Source organism: Podarcis raffonei, chromosome 2 (genome assembly GCF_027172205.1).
Source record: "Podarcis raffonei isolate rPodRaf1 chromosome 2, rPodRaf1.pri, whole genome shotgun sequence".
NCBI classification, from domain to species: Eukaryota; Metazoa; Chordata; class Lepidosauria; order Squamata; family Lacertidae; genus Podarcis; species Podarcis raffonei.
Window position 1 is genome coordinate 4,258,613 of NC_070603.1, and position 15,210 is coordinate 4,273,822.

Below are 15,210 nucleotides of genomic sequence, written 5' to 3' on the forward strand. Positions count from 1 at the left end.
AGGATCTTCACTGGATCCCAGTATGTTTCTGAGTACAATTCAAAGTGTTGGTGCTGACCTATAAAGCCCTAAACAGCCGCACCCCAGTCACTCCAGGGGTCTTCTGGCGAAAAGTGAAGTTACAGGGAACCAGGCAGAGAGCCTTCTCGGTAGTGGCGCCTCCCTGTGGAACACTCTCCCATTAGATGTTAAGAAGATAAAGAACTACACAACTTTTAGAAGACATCTGAATGCAGCCCTGTATTGGGAAGTTTTTAATGTTTTAAACATTTTACTATGTTTTCATATGTGCTGTAAGCTGCCCAGAGTGGCTGGGGAAACCTAGCCAGATGGGCAGGATATAAATAATACAGTAGTAGTAGTAGTAGTTGTTGTTGTTGTTGTTAAGTATGTACCTATAACTTGGCATCCTCTTCAGCATAATTTAACACCTCAGTGTTAAATACCATTCATGCACAATTTTGAGTGAAAGTGCCATAGTAGTTGCTGACACTGTTTTATATGGTGTTTTTGTCTATAAATTGTTCCACTTATCCTCAATGTATATCCCAATTTAGTTCCCACCAACTTTTTAGATTTTGCTGAAGGCAAAATTGGTTCTCAATAAGGGTTCTGTATAAAAGGGAAATTAATCTCTTAGTCATTATACTATCTCTTATTACTATCTATTTATATTCTGTTTGCTTGTGGCATCATTTTTATTTGTTTATTTTTAATAAATTATCTTAAACAATATCCTAACATCCATGAAATTTTATTATTTTCTAAACCTATTTGCATCTCTCCTACTGTAAGAGGTTGTCCCTTACTATAATAATCTTTAAAGTAATATAAATGGTTTTCTTTCCATTATATGATCTGTTTTTATTTTGAAATAAAGGATTATGTTGTATCAGAATTATAGGTGGATCCTGGGGATAAAACATTTGACCAAATTTTCCCATATTCAAAATGATGTGAGTGTATAGGGGTTGGTAAACCAACTCATTGATCAAAGTTTATTTTTCATTAATTCTAATGCCCTTATAGGAGCATTATCAATAGCTATATCCCATGTTGACAACTGGATTCTCTTATTGGATGACATCAATTCCACCATAGGACTAAGCTGGCTTGCTTCATAATAATTCAGGGAATTTCAAAATGCAGAAGCTCAGTCTTTTGTTATGCTGTCGCTACTTTCTAGTAAAAGGGGAGACAGCAAAACAAAAGATTAAGCTTCTGCGTTTTGGAATTCCCTGGGGGATCCAAAACGTGTTGGGATATAAACTACTGGACATAAAAATATTGGGTATTTCCCCTACCTCTTTGCTTCCTGCTCCCCACCCCACCCCCACCCCAATAACTAGTCTCCAACTGAAATGTAAGTATGCTCACTGACCTAGGGAGGGAGATCTGTAATTTGATTTATACATGCAGCTCAAGACACACATTTTTACGTAGAACTTATATAGTTAAAAACACCCAATTACTATTAAATAGGAGATACTTTTTTCTCCCTAAAAATAAGGAACAAGCAGTTTACAACCGAAAGGTTAACCATCTTGACAGTTCAGCCCCCTTCATTTTTGCTCTCCCTGCTTGTCCTCACTTCCCTGATGCTATTGATTTTTTTGGTCTGATGGTGTTAGCAGAAGACTGGGGGCCCCTTTGGCTCCCAATGGCCCAGTTACTGTGGAGTTACATTGGAGTTTGCCTGCTTTGGTTGAACATCTGAGGTCTAAGGGTGTAGCAAAACAATAGACTTTATACAAGAGTGGGGGGGAATAGTGGATTATTATTTTTTTAAGCTAGAGCAACTAACTTGTATTTCTGAGGTTTAAATTATCATTGTAAAACAGCTTCGTTTGATTATGTACATTCATTTTGGATCCATGTTGGTCATCCAGCAGAGGGTGCATCCAAATCCCACCCACTTTTGTTAATCATTTAGTTAAGTAATGTTAATTCAGTATGGACCATTCAAAATGAATTTCAACCTCCTTGCCCAACATGGTTGGTATGCCTAACTGCTCAGCATTTAAAAGCACCAAATTCCTTTAAATCCATTAAGTACTGATAGTAAATCAACACAAGATGATTTTAAAATGAATAAACAGAATGTTTAACTTCTGCATACAGCAGCAATGATATCCACAGCCCTGATTGAAGGCAAATGTTGACAGTGCTGGACTGTAGAACCTTTTCTTGGTGACTGGATAGGAAAAGGATAAACTGTTTAAAATCAGATTAGAACTCATGGTAATGCATGAGAGAAACCTAATGAAAAGGACAGCTTCATTAAGTATATATTTCTATGAGCCCGCGAATTGTTTGTGGATACTCAATGCTACAACACTGCTGAAGCTAAATAGGCATGAACCTAGACAACTAGAATAGAAGATCATGTAGGAGTAGGATTTTTTAAAAATGGTATTCATGCTCACCTCTCGTGCAAATATGCGTTCTCTAACCCTTTGATACTCCTCCTCTCGCTCCTCTATGGATTTACTCCTCCGTCCATCTTGCAGTGGGATTCTGATCTAGATTGACAAACAGAATTTACCTTAGTTAAGACCTTAGTATACATTCACCACAGCAGCAAGGAAAAGTATGCAGTGAAGAATTGATTTATGAACACTATAAGCATGTGGGGGGATCACATTGACACAATGCTATGGTGCACAAATTTGCAACCTAAATTGTGCATTCCAGAAGCACATTTCATTTGGCACAACTCTTCCTTTTGAACTAAGAGCATCACTTCCGGTGAGCTGAGTGAGTTAACTTAGAAAATTCTGTGTAAGATGTCACTGCTGTTGAAAAGTACAAATGGGAATTATTTTGCTTCCGAGTATCACAATCAGCCAACATCAATCAATTCCCACTGTTCTGAAACATGCAGTCCACACCACAGGTAGGCACACCTACACAAAAAGGTGATAATGCAAACTGCACTGCTTCCATTGTGACATCTGTCGCCTCCCCATTTACAATAAAAGTTACCCCCTTTGTTAGGAGGAAAGGCCAACGTTAAAATATTATTTACTTCTCCATTCACTATTCGGATAGCATACCTGAACAAAAATAAACCTTGAAAAACAAAAGTTGCTCTTAACTCTTAGCCCCAGCAGTAAAGATTGGTCCTTACCAATGACTTAATCAAGTGAAGTTTTGGTTAATTCAGTTAAACCAGCTAAAGCCTGTAGACCTATTCATTTGTTGGGTTTCTGTTAAGGGTACTTTACATGGATAAAGGCCTGCACAAGGCCAATTGTTGAGGATGAATTTGAAACAACACTGGAAAACTCCCAGTTTCAATTCTGTGTGCTGACCATCACACCTTGTTGATTTGTTATGTGTCTTCCCTCATACTTGCCTATGGTTTTACCATGGTGATGACTTTAAAATGTGGCAAAACAGCAAGGCAGCTATCAGGCTCTCTTGCATGTCTGTAGAAAAACTCAGTGGCAGAGTATGTGCTTTGTATGCAAAAGGTCCCAGTGTCAGTCTTGTCATCTCTAGTTAAAAGGACCAAGTAACAAGTGGTAAGGAAGAGTGCTGCTGCCAGTCAGAGCAGAACAAATCAGATTAAATGGATCATACTGGACTAGATGGTGTAAGGTATTTTCCTATACTGTACAATGAAAATTTTACTTACTACATCGTTTTTCTACAGTGCCCTTCCTCAGCAAATCAGCAACAGGCTACCCACATCAAATCCAACTTCTTCTAAGTCCCCAAGGACTTAGAAAGCAGTTTTTTACACAGCTCTGTAAGCTGTTGAATTTCCCATAGTTCCCGTATGGTGCACTGATCTGTATTCAACGATAGGACACCTCAGCAAATTTGTTTTCCCCCTTTGTTTGAGGGCTCTATAGAGAGAACTGGACACCTAGTGCAGAACAACTGCTATGTTTGTGCACATAAGCCCCAAGAGAGCCCTTGGCATTCACATCACACAAAGACTTAAGGAGTGTGAGATGCACCTCTCTCACCTGATTATCATCTCGATCAATGCTGGCGTCATCTCGTTTGAGGATAAACCTCTGCGGAAACTCAGAGCTCTTCTCATCTTTGATGTGGTCAGAGAACCTTTGTTCAGGGCTGTAATGAAGAGCCAAAGGAGCTTTCATGAGGAAGGGTGGAGAAAAACTAAGGTGACTGAATGCTGCATCAGCACAGCTGGCAACACTTCCCTTTTTTTAAGGGAAATTCCCTTATTCCGAATAGGATTCCTTGCAAGAAAAGGGAAACGTTGACAGCTATGGGTATCAGAGGAATGCATTCATCATCCCTATCAACCAGGACAGGAAATGAAAGGACTAAAAAAGGCATACAGTTGCAATCGAAATTATTCAACACCCATTGCAAATTGGGTTCATTATCAAAATTTACAGACTTTCATCTGTTTGCAATGAGCAAAACAAACAAAAGCAATTGAAATACTTCAAAACAACGCATGCTTCAAGTGGTTTCCCCAAATTCAGCTGAAATTACGACTTATACAGGCTTCTCCAGTCTCACTAATCACAAGAGCACAAATACACCAGGTGTTGTCTCAAGCATACCTGATGCAATTAATCAAGGGCTTCATTAGTTGCACCAGGTGTGCTTGAGCTGGAACACATGAAATACCTGGACTGGCTAGGGCTTTGCTGAGTATCAAATTTAGCTGCGTGTTAGAAATTATGCCTAAGTCAAGAGAATGGTCCAAAAAGGTAAGAGAAGAGATCATTGCCCTTCACAAGCAAGGAGCAGGATACAAAAAAATAGCAAAGGAAAGTGCAGTAGAGACTAAGCTGCAACCAGGAAGCCGCCAATTCAAATCTCACATCTGCCAGGAACTCAACAGGAAACCTTGAGCAAGTGATTTTTTTCACATACTAATCCTAACGGAGGAAATATGGAAATAATAATACTATCCTGACATACACAAATGCTATAAACATTACTGAGAGCATACGGGAAGAGCTCTGAACACCCAAAAGAGATATATAAATTATAAATATTAATTTTACTAATTTTATCTCCCTCCCTCCCATCCACTAACTGGCTTAAACCCATTCTTGCCTTACATTCTTGTGTTACTGGTCTTGTTGATAATGACGGCTTTCCCAGTTTGGTCTACGTTGTGGTCCATGCCAAAATAGGCAGCAACCCGGTGTAGAAGCATTCTGTGGTATGAGGTCATTTGGGGAAACTTCTTGAATTGATTGCTGACAGCAGCCAAGTTCAAATGGGGATGGAGAGGGGGGGAAGAAGAGAAGAGAAAATAAGACACACTCTTAAATTTAAGCAAGCATTATCTTAAACTAGAGCCTAGGGCAAGGTGACCTAATCTCACTGAAATGAAAGCAAGGGAACATGAAAGCCCACAGACTCTCGGGTTATCTGCAACTGAGCATGACTTGTAATTTTTAAAAAAGAGTACTTCACTGCTGGCACTGCTATGTAAGGGGCACAGTAAAAAAACAGAAGCACCTAAGGAACCTCTTTATTGGAGTACTGTCTTCCGCAACAAAGCCAGGGGCTGAATTCAACATAGTGCGAAGTGGGGCGCTCAATTGGACTTTTCCACATTTCCGTTAACTTGTTCTGGGTCCTCCCCCATCCTATAAAGCAGATTTAGGAGATGCAGGGAGGGACCCAGGAGTCGGGGAGGAATGGCCAAGCGTGTGGGCGGACCCCACTCTGCACACCCAACAATCCAGTTGAATCCCACCCGACACATGTTTTCATTGGAACATTTAATTATTGCAATTCAGAACCTAAGATTCAACCACTAGGAGACCCTAGAACTGTGCAAGTTCACTGTGACCAGAGTATAACAATAAGAATTTAACAGATCACAAACTGGTTTTTTCATAGACTGCTAACTGGCACTCCTAAATCTTTTTCTGGACAATCTTGAACATCTGCAACAGGAGTGGGCAGACCTCAGACTTGTGGGATCTATTTTGTTTTCTACTAGAACCCTGGGATCTACCAACCAGAGCCAAATGCAAAGCAATGACTAGGTCAAGCAGACATATGCTAAGAGTTAAGAAACAGGATGCCACTGAACACAGGCTCAGTCTAGGAGTTTGTAATCAGTTCCCTAATCTAGCTGACAAGAGCTTTCGCTCAAAAATCCACACCAAAAATCAGTCCATCCTCCTATCCAAGAATTCTTTTTCAGCAACCTAATGTAGGTGGGGGAACTTTTCATTGTTGCTACAGGTAACTCACATCCTATGCTTATTTTATGCACATGATTGCAGCTTTGTGCAGGAAAAATAAAGAGATAAATGGGGAGAGAAGGAAACCCACTCTCCATTTATTTATTTATTCCCCGTGCAAAGCTTCCCTGGCTTTCGAAAGGCATTGAGGTCTGGCAGCGTCAGAGCGAGGTGCCGGGCTTTGGGACGGAACCCTTCTGCCTCTTTCCCAAAGCCTGGCAAGCACTTACCAGGCTTTGGGAAGGTGGCAAGGGGGCTCTGGGACTCCTTAAGTTAGAAGAATCCATAGGCTCAAATGGAGCCAATTAACCCTGTTAGGACCCAATTAAGATCCCATGTAGGAAATCTATGAACTATCCTGGGAGCCAACAGTGCAACCCCTTTCATGAAAGGTTTAGCCAAAATGTGAGCAGATAGAGGATAGCCCCCTAAATTGGACAGAATGCTGCTAAGAGCAGAAAACTACTTCTTAAGGCACTAAGTCCTTTATCCAGATCTGACTGTAAGAAACCAAGGAAGTCTGAAACCTCCATTGACAGAGGATTAACTCCCATATCTGGACCCTACAAAAGAAAAACTGTCCACATAGTAGAATACACTACTATGACGCCCAAAACTAGAAAAGTAAGCAGGACCTTGCCAGAAAAAGGCAGGTCCAGCAGCCGGAGCTGAACAGCTTCCAATCTGTCAGACATAACAGCTCTGGTCAAATATGAAATAAAGGGCCTTGTTTCAGAAGGTCCCTCTGTAGAGTGAGGCACCATGGGTCCTGGACCACCCTGTTTACCAGGATCAGAAACCAGGGCCTCCTGTTGAATACGCAACCACCAATATGACCTACACTTTCAGAAGAGGAATCCTCTGCAAGGTGCACTGGAGCAAGAAGAAAGAAGGGAAGGCATATAACAGATCATGTGGCCATGTCGTCTGGAAGGTCCCAAAGCTCTTGGGGCAAGGAAACCTTGAGACAAACTATGGGAGATGAACACTGTTCCAGGTTGCGAGGAGAACCACTATTAGTACTCCCAGCACCTTGTCCAGTTCTAGAAATGGACAGATGCCACTGACATTCTGTCTCTTTCAGGGATGTGCGACTCAGCCAATTCAATTCCTGAATTCAATGCTCCTGCTAGATGTCCTGTACTTAGGGAGGGGAAAGTATGTTTGTTTCTGCAATCAGGTCATGGGATCACATATGCTTTGGCCAAAGAATTGCCTGTGTGCACTTTTAAGTGAGCCCCTTGAATTTCCATGATGAAGACCTGCAACCTTAGCCGAATGGCTCTGAGCTCCAGCACACTGATGCTGAACTGGGCCTCCTGACCGGACACACTGAGCCTCTTGGGACCCTAATGTGTCCCCCATCCAAATAGGCTTGCATTGGATGTCATAATCACTACTTGGGTCACTTCCAGACTGTCCCTTTCCAAAAGAAGATTGAGATGAAGCCTCCAAAGTAGTTTCTGTTTGATTTGCTGAGGAACCTGAACAGAAAGGGTTTTCTTCTGGAGGAAATGATCCTGGAAGGGAAGGAAGAGTTGCTTGGAGTGATCTGGAGTGAAACCTGGCCCAGAGAAAAAGGTCAAATGCCAAGATCATCATGCCCTGCAGGCTCATAGGAACCATCAGGGGGGATTTGTGGCAAGAGAACACCTGAGATAACAGGGAAGTTAGGGATGAGCTCCCCATCTGAGAAAGACATCCTGAAAGACTGCATGTCGAGTATCATCCTGAGGCGAGTGGTGGACAGGGAGGCAATCAGCAGCTTTCTTCCCTGTTTACAACCAGAGCCAGTCTAGCCAGAAGACAGTAAGATCCATGGCCTGATGACAGAGATCCTGAGAGGGAGCCCTCACCAAGGTATCGTCAGATTAAGGTGGATACGGATTCCCTTTGCTCTTAAGAATGTCACAAGAGCCACCAGTACCTTGGTACCTACCTGCAGGAAGAGGTGGTGAGCCTTCCTGATTGCTATATAAAGATAAGCCTAAGAGAGGTCAAGGGAGGTCATCCAATCTCTCTTCTTGAGAGCAGAGACAATGGCTAGGGTTCCATTCAAAGTTTTTTCTTCTTCTTCCAGGAGCCATTTGTTTAACCCCTTGAGGTCCAGAATGGCTCTGGACTCACCGTTCCTTTTTGGGCACTAGAAAGAAAACTGAATAAACCCCTGACATGTTCTGTGAGTGACCCACTGGTTCAATTGGCCCTATTCTCAGCAAATGGCCTATCACCAGGAGGAAGAAAAGAGGATTAAGATGTCTCGTGGACAAGAAACAAACTCAAGAGCATAACCCACTTGTTCATGGTCACCTCCCTCCACTGGTAAACAAAGGCTGGCAGTCTTGTACCCACTGGGGAAGCAGATGGACTGGAGGCCAAGCCAGGCAGAAAATCCCCCCCCCCTTTTGGGAGGCCCTTGGGGGTACAGAGGAAGACTCCTGATCTGGAGGAGGAGGGGCAAGCAGCACCCCTATCCTGCCTACCACCTGTTCCAAATGGAAGAGAAGAGTCAAGACTTGGAGAATTGCTGGGTAGTATGAAAAAAGTGAGTCTGGGGCCACTTTTTCTCAGATTTCTTGGTGGAACGTAGGGCCTTCTTCTTATCCCTTGCCTCTACCAGGTGAGGTTCCAGAGATTGCCCAAAGAGTCTGGAACCCCCCCCCCCAAAAGGTAATGAGATCACACAGGATTATGACACAGTGTCAACACCCCACTGTCAGAACCAGATAGTCCTATAGGCTACTGTGGAAGTAGCTAAGGACCATGCATTAATTGCAGAGCGTCCATGGAAGTGACTGCAGCCAATGCTGAAGCATAGGCCATCTTTTTCAAGGTAGCCTTAATAAACTTGGGAATGTCTGCATGTGATTCCATCTCCACAGTTCACATAAACACTGAGAAGGTAGCAGAAGCCTAAAAGGTGATGGCATCAGCCTTGACGCATGCCTCAGGGCTATTTCCACCCATTTCTCACATATATACCTGGGACCCCTTCTCCTTTTGAAGGGAGTTCCAAGGAGGAAGCCATGGCTGCCATAGCGGATCAAGAACTAGACCTTTGAGGCGATTCATAAACTTATCTGGAAGCATACAATATAATGTTTCTTTCCCGATTTGCAAGGAAACTCAGCTCTATTTGGGGTTCCTCATTCCACATCCCAAGGTTCCTCAAAAGCCTTAGGAATGGAAACAGAGGCAGGCTTAGCCATTGCAGCAGAAGAGTTTTGGTTGTTTCCAATGGCTCTGTAGGGGATTCGGGGGGGGGGGCATCTCTTCCTCTGGCAATTGAGCACCCAACAAGCCTTTTAATGAAGGCATAAAAACCTCAGCAGAGAACACCCTAGGTTGGCTCTTAACCTCAAACACTTCCTTTTCTGAGAGCTCCCTATTTCATGTCTGGGTTGGACTGGGAGGCCCCCAATTCAGCCAGTTCCCCAGAGGCCCAGTGGCAGCCTGAGACCTGGAGGGATTAGGAGTGGGAGTGACCTCCTGTTGAACTTCCACCTGAGTGGGAGGAACAGACATCTTAGCCCGTTTTGGTGATAAGGGAAGTCCATCCAGAAATGGCTCCTGGGAGCGGAGTTAGGGGGAGGTGGGGGAGCATCCAGCTTTGTCTGGTGAATAGCCCCTTTTTCACCTATGCCTGCATGTATACTGCTTGTGCTTGCGTTTACTCTTATGGCGGTGAAGCAAGCTGGTCCATGTGTAAAAAAAACCCTGAGGTGATAAACCCCATCGTCCATGAAGGCAATCTTGGGATGATTATGACGATGATGGTGGTGGAAGGCCTCAGAAACAGGAAGTTTACATACTCACTCTCACCTGTTTTTGCGAAGAACCTGGAGAATCACCAAAGCTAACCTGCCTGGGATCTCCAAATGTATAGGCCTCCTCCGTTGTGCCATCACAAGGAGAGAGGCTGCCCTGCTGAGGCGAAGTCATCCTGCATGCAGATGCAGTGCAAAAGGAGGAACAAATGAGACTGAGCACACGGCAGCCGCTGCTCAAACTCCCAGTTAGCACTGGGACCTGAAGGTGCAGCGATAATTCAGCCAGTCAAGGCAGGGAGAGAGCACAGTGATTGTGAAAGCCACTAGACCAGGTGCAGCGATCACGTCTCTAAGTGCTGTTGGGGCCTCCTGGATAAATGCTGAATTGTGGAAACAAAATGGTGTTCCCACCCTTTTTTCAGAAAACCCAGGCTCCTGGCGCTGTCACCTGTGGACTCCTTCTGTGCCTGCCCAGCAATTTAGGCGGAATCTAGCTGCCCCCTGCACTCTTTCCTTCCCCAGATAACTGGGGGCAGGCGGAGGAACATGAATAGAATGAAGGAAAATGGAAAAGGGGGGGGGGTCAACAGGAAAACACAATGAAAAAAACTCACTCAGAAATGTGATCTACTGTAGCAAACAGGATGCAGGAGAGGACTAAGCAAAGGGAAAATCCACACAAAACAAGCACTCAAGCAAGAGTTTATTTCTCACCCAGAGATATACACAAAGACCCACAGTGTCAGTCTGGAGAGGAAGGATGACTCCTCCCCTCTAGAGAGGATGCTGCAAGTTGAAGACCCTATCTGTCTCCAGAAGGGGGAGTCATCCCTATCAGGAATGTAGCCCCCATCCATCTGGTAAATGTGAGATATGTTTACCGCTGGAATCCTGATTTATCAGCTGAGCAGGTAAGAATCCAAGCCACACCAAGTGCATTTTTCACCAAGTGGTGCCATTTAATGTCACATGTAGATAACTGCAAGTAGGGCAACCACCATCAATGTATATCTATAAACTGTGATTACATCAAGTGTTTATTTTATTAAAAAAATAAGCATGATCAAAACTAATTTCTTTTAAAACATATGGATATAAAATAGTAATATAAATGAAAGAATTAGCCAGTTAAAGATTAGCATCATGGGAGAATGGGACTGCCATTTTTTTTGTCACCTGTGCCTCCTTCCTTGCGCTGCTTTCTTCCAATCTAACTATCAAGAATATGTTCACCTGTCTTCATCCACTCAACTGTCTACTAAGGGTATATTAAGTGTAGCCAAGAATAGGGCAGATTTTTTAAAAGGTAAAGGTAGTGGCAATGGCCTGGAGTTTTAGGAATGTGGCTTGAAACTTGTGCTCCGCCATAACAGCTCCATGTGCAGATAGAACCTCCTTCAGGAGACATTTGCCTCATCTTCTGATCGGCTAAACTGAACATTCCAAGATTTTGTCTTCACTGCCCTAAAACTCCCTCAACATATATTTCAACTGCCAAATCCTGCATCTCTCTGCTATATCTTATTTTAGTTACTATAGATACATTTCCCTGGATACTGAGAGGTCATATGACCATTTCATAACAATATAAACCATCAGCCCCAGGACTAATGAGAAAGTAGGACTTCCAAAACATGAGCTAGAGATTTTGTTTGGAATGTGGTGTGTTCCACCCACGACAAATGAGTTGCTAACATGTACTCAACATTACGAACTATCATTCAGAAAAACACTACTGCAAAATGATTCCTTCACCTTAAAATTTATTTTGGTTTTCCTAGCAATGTTAGTTATAGGATATTCAAGGCCTTTGGGTCACCTAGGCTCCAAAGTTCAACAGCATTACAGATGTTGGCCTCCTGCACATGATATGCAATTGGAACCCCATAACATAAAGGCACTGGAAACTGCCAAATTGGCTTAGAGCACTGGTGACCATCTTTTCCAATAATTGTCTACTTAGACAAGCAGCAACTCTCCAAAGTTTCAGGCAGGCAGAAGTCTACCTCAGTATCCCTTCCCTTTCCAAGATCCTTTTTCGTGGAGAAGCTTGGGACTGAACCTGAGATCTTCTGCTCTTCCAGTGAGCTATAGGCCCCAGTCCCATGAGTAACCTGATGCTCATGCACTGAATAATATCTAAGTGTATGGGTTCAACATATATTTGCCTATATTTCTGATCCAAGGCTTCAAATGTTTCTGCAAATATGAAGTGGGTGTTATTAAGCATGATGCTGATCTCCCACTGTGTATAGCAGCATAGAAATAAGCGGCAGGATAGGGAAGCCTTGTCCACTTCTGGGTGCCACAATTTAAGATGGATGTTGAAAAGCTGGAACATGTACAGAGGAGGGCAACCAAGATGATCAAGTGTCTGGAAACCAAGCCTTATGAGAAGCACTTGAAGGAGCTGGGTATGTTTTGCCTGGGAAAGAGGAGACTCAGGGGAGCTAGGATAGCCATCTTCAAATATAATAAGGGCTGCCATATGGAAGATGGAGCAAGTTTCTTTTCTCCTGCTCTGCAGAGCAGGGCACAAACCAATGGATTCAAGTTACAAGAAAGGAGATTCCGACTAAACATCAGGAAGAACTTTCTGTCATTAAGAGCTGTTTGACAGTGGAACGGTCTCTGCCAGGAGGTGATGGACTTTCCTTCCTTGGAGGTTTGTAAGCAGAGGTTGGATGGCCATTTGTCATGCTTTGCTAAGATTCCTGTATTGCAGGGGGTTGGAGTAGATGGCCCTTGGGCTCCCTTCCAACTCTACAACTCTATGCAACCCTACACCAGCAATCCTGCATTTCTTCCTCACTGAACATGAGCAAGCTTGTTATAGGTAGAGAAGCATGACTCAGAGATGTCTCTATTTGTGACTGAAGCTCATGTTCATCTGGGAAAAGCTCACTGGCAAAAAATGTGCTTTTGGTAGACATGGAGAGTGTTTCAAACCCTGGAATTCCCATTTAGAGAATACTAGAGAAGGACTTCTAACTGAAGGCAGAACAAGATGATACAGATAACACCTGAGTCCTGGTTCAGGCATTCATAGAATGCATGAAGACATATGCATCCATGTACTGGCCTCACCCCCAATGTTCCAACCCACTCAATGCCTCAATGTGCTTACAAGCCCCATTCATACCCTCCCATTCACTGAAGAAAAGTGAAGAATACAACAGGTTGAGCACATGCACCCACAACACACTTTATCATCGTCATCATCATGTCTATGGTTGTTAAAGTTGCAGCCCAGCACTTCCTCCTTCTCTCATCTCCAGAAATGTTCTGTGAATTTCAATGCATGACATTATGAGACACATCTCACAAGTGAGAGAGAGCAAGGAAACTCCATGTGATATCACCATTCAATCAAACTTAATAACAGTAACTGGGAAAGAGGTGAAGAAAGGGAAACATAGGGTAGCTGCACATTCTTCATATTGTACAGTTCTAATCCAATGCCCCAGAGCAGGGGTGACTAACCTGTGGCACATTAGCTGCTGTGGGGCTACAATTCCCACCACCCATGGCCACTGTCCAAAATGACTGAGGCGCTGTAGTTTAGCAACATCTCAAGGAACACAGATTAGCCACCCCCGCCTTAGAGCAGAGATAGCCAACAAGGTATGCTTCAGAAATTGTTGCAATATGATTCCCATCAGCCTCAGACAGTATAGGATGGGAGGGATGATAGGATTTCAATCAGGGAAGGTGTGAGTTGGAGTCCACAATGTCTGGAGGGTGCCACATTGATTACCCCTGCTCTGGGGGTAGTCACAGTCATTTAAGGAAGAATGCACAGGGCTAGACAGACTCTATATAAAGGCAGCCTTCATGTGTCAGATAAATACTGTATACATTTCTAAGGATTGTTTGAAATCAGCAGCTTAATTAGTGAACATTCTCAAACAAATCAGTCTTTAGGTCACTCTGTCTTACAGACCAGTACATTACTTACTTGTTATCGTTAATAAATTCCAGAATCTCCTGTTCCAATTTTAGCAGCATCATTCTGTCCCTTGAAGGATGGGAGAGAGAGCAGGGAGAAAAGGAGAGGAAAAATCATTCAGAGCACAAATGGCTATACAATTGTCTCTGAAAAATCTGAAGATTAATATCCTCCTCCACTCCAATATTAATCAAAAAGTTCAATGTAATTCAGCATTGAAGATATCCCTACCCAACCTGCATTGGCAGATGCAGAACAGATGTAGCAAGTTAAAAGTAGACCAATCCTGTTCAGGTGGATTCACTTTGGTGCAGTGATTACGCTTCTAGAAGCACAATATCCCATGGGCTCTCATTGTGCTTGTATTAGTGAACAGAAACAGTACATCAGAACATAGGCAATGACTGGCATTCCGTTTTGACATTGTTTATTAGTGAGATGGCAGGAGGCACTTTACAGAGAAGTATTTGGAAGCTATTTATAGGTGGTTTTTAGAGCTGTTAAGATTCCTTCCTGACTAACTCATTCCACATTTTTTTCTCTTTCTGTTCTTATGCACAGTATATGAATGCATCTGTTTTGTTAGTCTGCAATGCTAGAATTATTCTAATCTTGCTAGGATACTCCAAGAGGTCCAGTGAATACTGCATAGTTATTGAAGCAAAGTGGATATTGGATGGGAGACCACTATAGTCTCCATATAACAACAGGGCTAAGTATTAAATATTTGTTTAAGAATAATTCCACAGGGGTTTGAGCCAGTGTGGTGTAATGGTTAAGAGTGTTGGACTAGCACTGGGAGAGCAGGATTCACATCCTAACTTAGCCATGAAGCTCACTGAGCCAGTCTCCATCTCTTAGCCTAACCTACTTCACAAGGTTGTTGTGAGGATGAAATGCGGAGGAGAACAATGGACACCACTTTGAGATCCTCAGCAGATAAAGGTGATGTAATAAATAAGTAGTAATAGGAAGAAGAAGAATACGACGGAGACTAGACCAGGGATGAGGAACCTGTGGCCTTCTAGTTGGACTCCAACACACCTCAGCCCTTGCAACAGTATAGCCAATAGTCAGGGGTGACAGGAGTTGAAGTTCAGAGATGTCGGGGCAAGGGGACTAAGGTTCCCCATCTCCAGCCCAGAGAGCCCACTGGATACTTTCTCACTCTCTGAGCTTGGACCCTCTTTCATCTCTTACTCATGGCTAGAACAAGTGGTCAGGCAGGTCAGAGCACTGAGAGAAAAATAATTTTAAAGGAAATCCCAGGGAAGGCATCCTTAGTGGACCC

General features: G+C 43.2%; 1 protein-coding gene across 8 annotated transcripts in view; it reads right to left on the reverse strand.

The window, feature by feature from the left end:
• The window catches only part of R3HDM2 (R3H domain containing 2), a 97,944-nt gene that overhangs the window by 42,804 nt on the left and 39,930 nt on the right, over positions 1-15,210 (reverse strand). For all 8 annotated transcript variants that reach the window (XM_053370592.1, XM_053370563.1, XM_053370573.1 and 5 more), the window contains exons 7-10: positions 13,929-13,988; positions 5,058-5,198; positions 3,978-4,086; positions 2,427-2,522 (exon numbers count right to left, since the gene is read on the reverse strand). In XM_053370592.1, the coding sequence (XP_053226567.1) occupies positions 2,427-2,522; positions 3,978-4,086; positions 5,058-5,198; positions 13,929-13,988 (406 nt within the window). The remainder of the gene's footprint in view (positions 1-2,426; positions 2,523-3,977; positions 4,087-5,057; positions 5,199-13,928; positions 13,989-15,210) is intronic.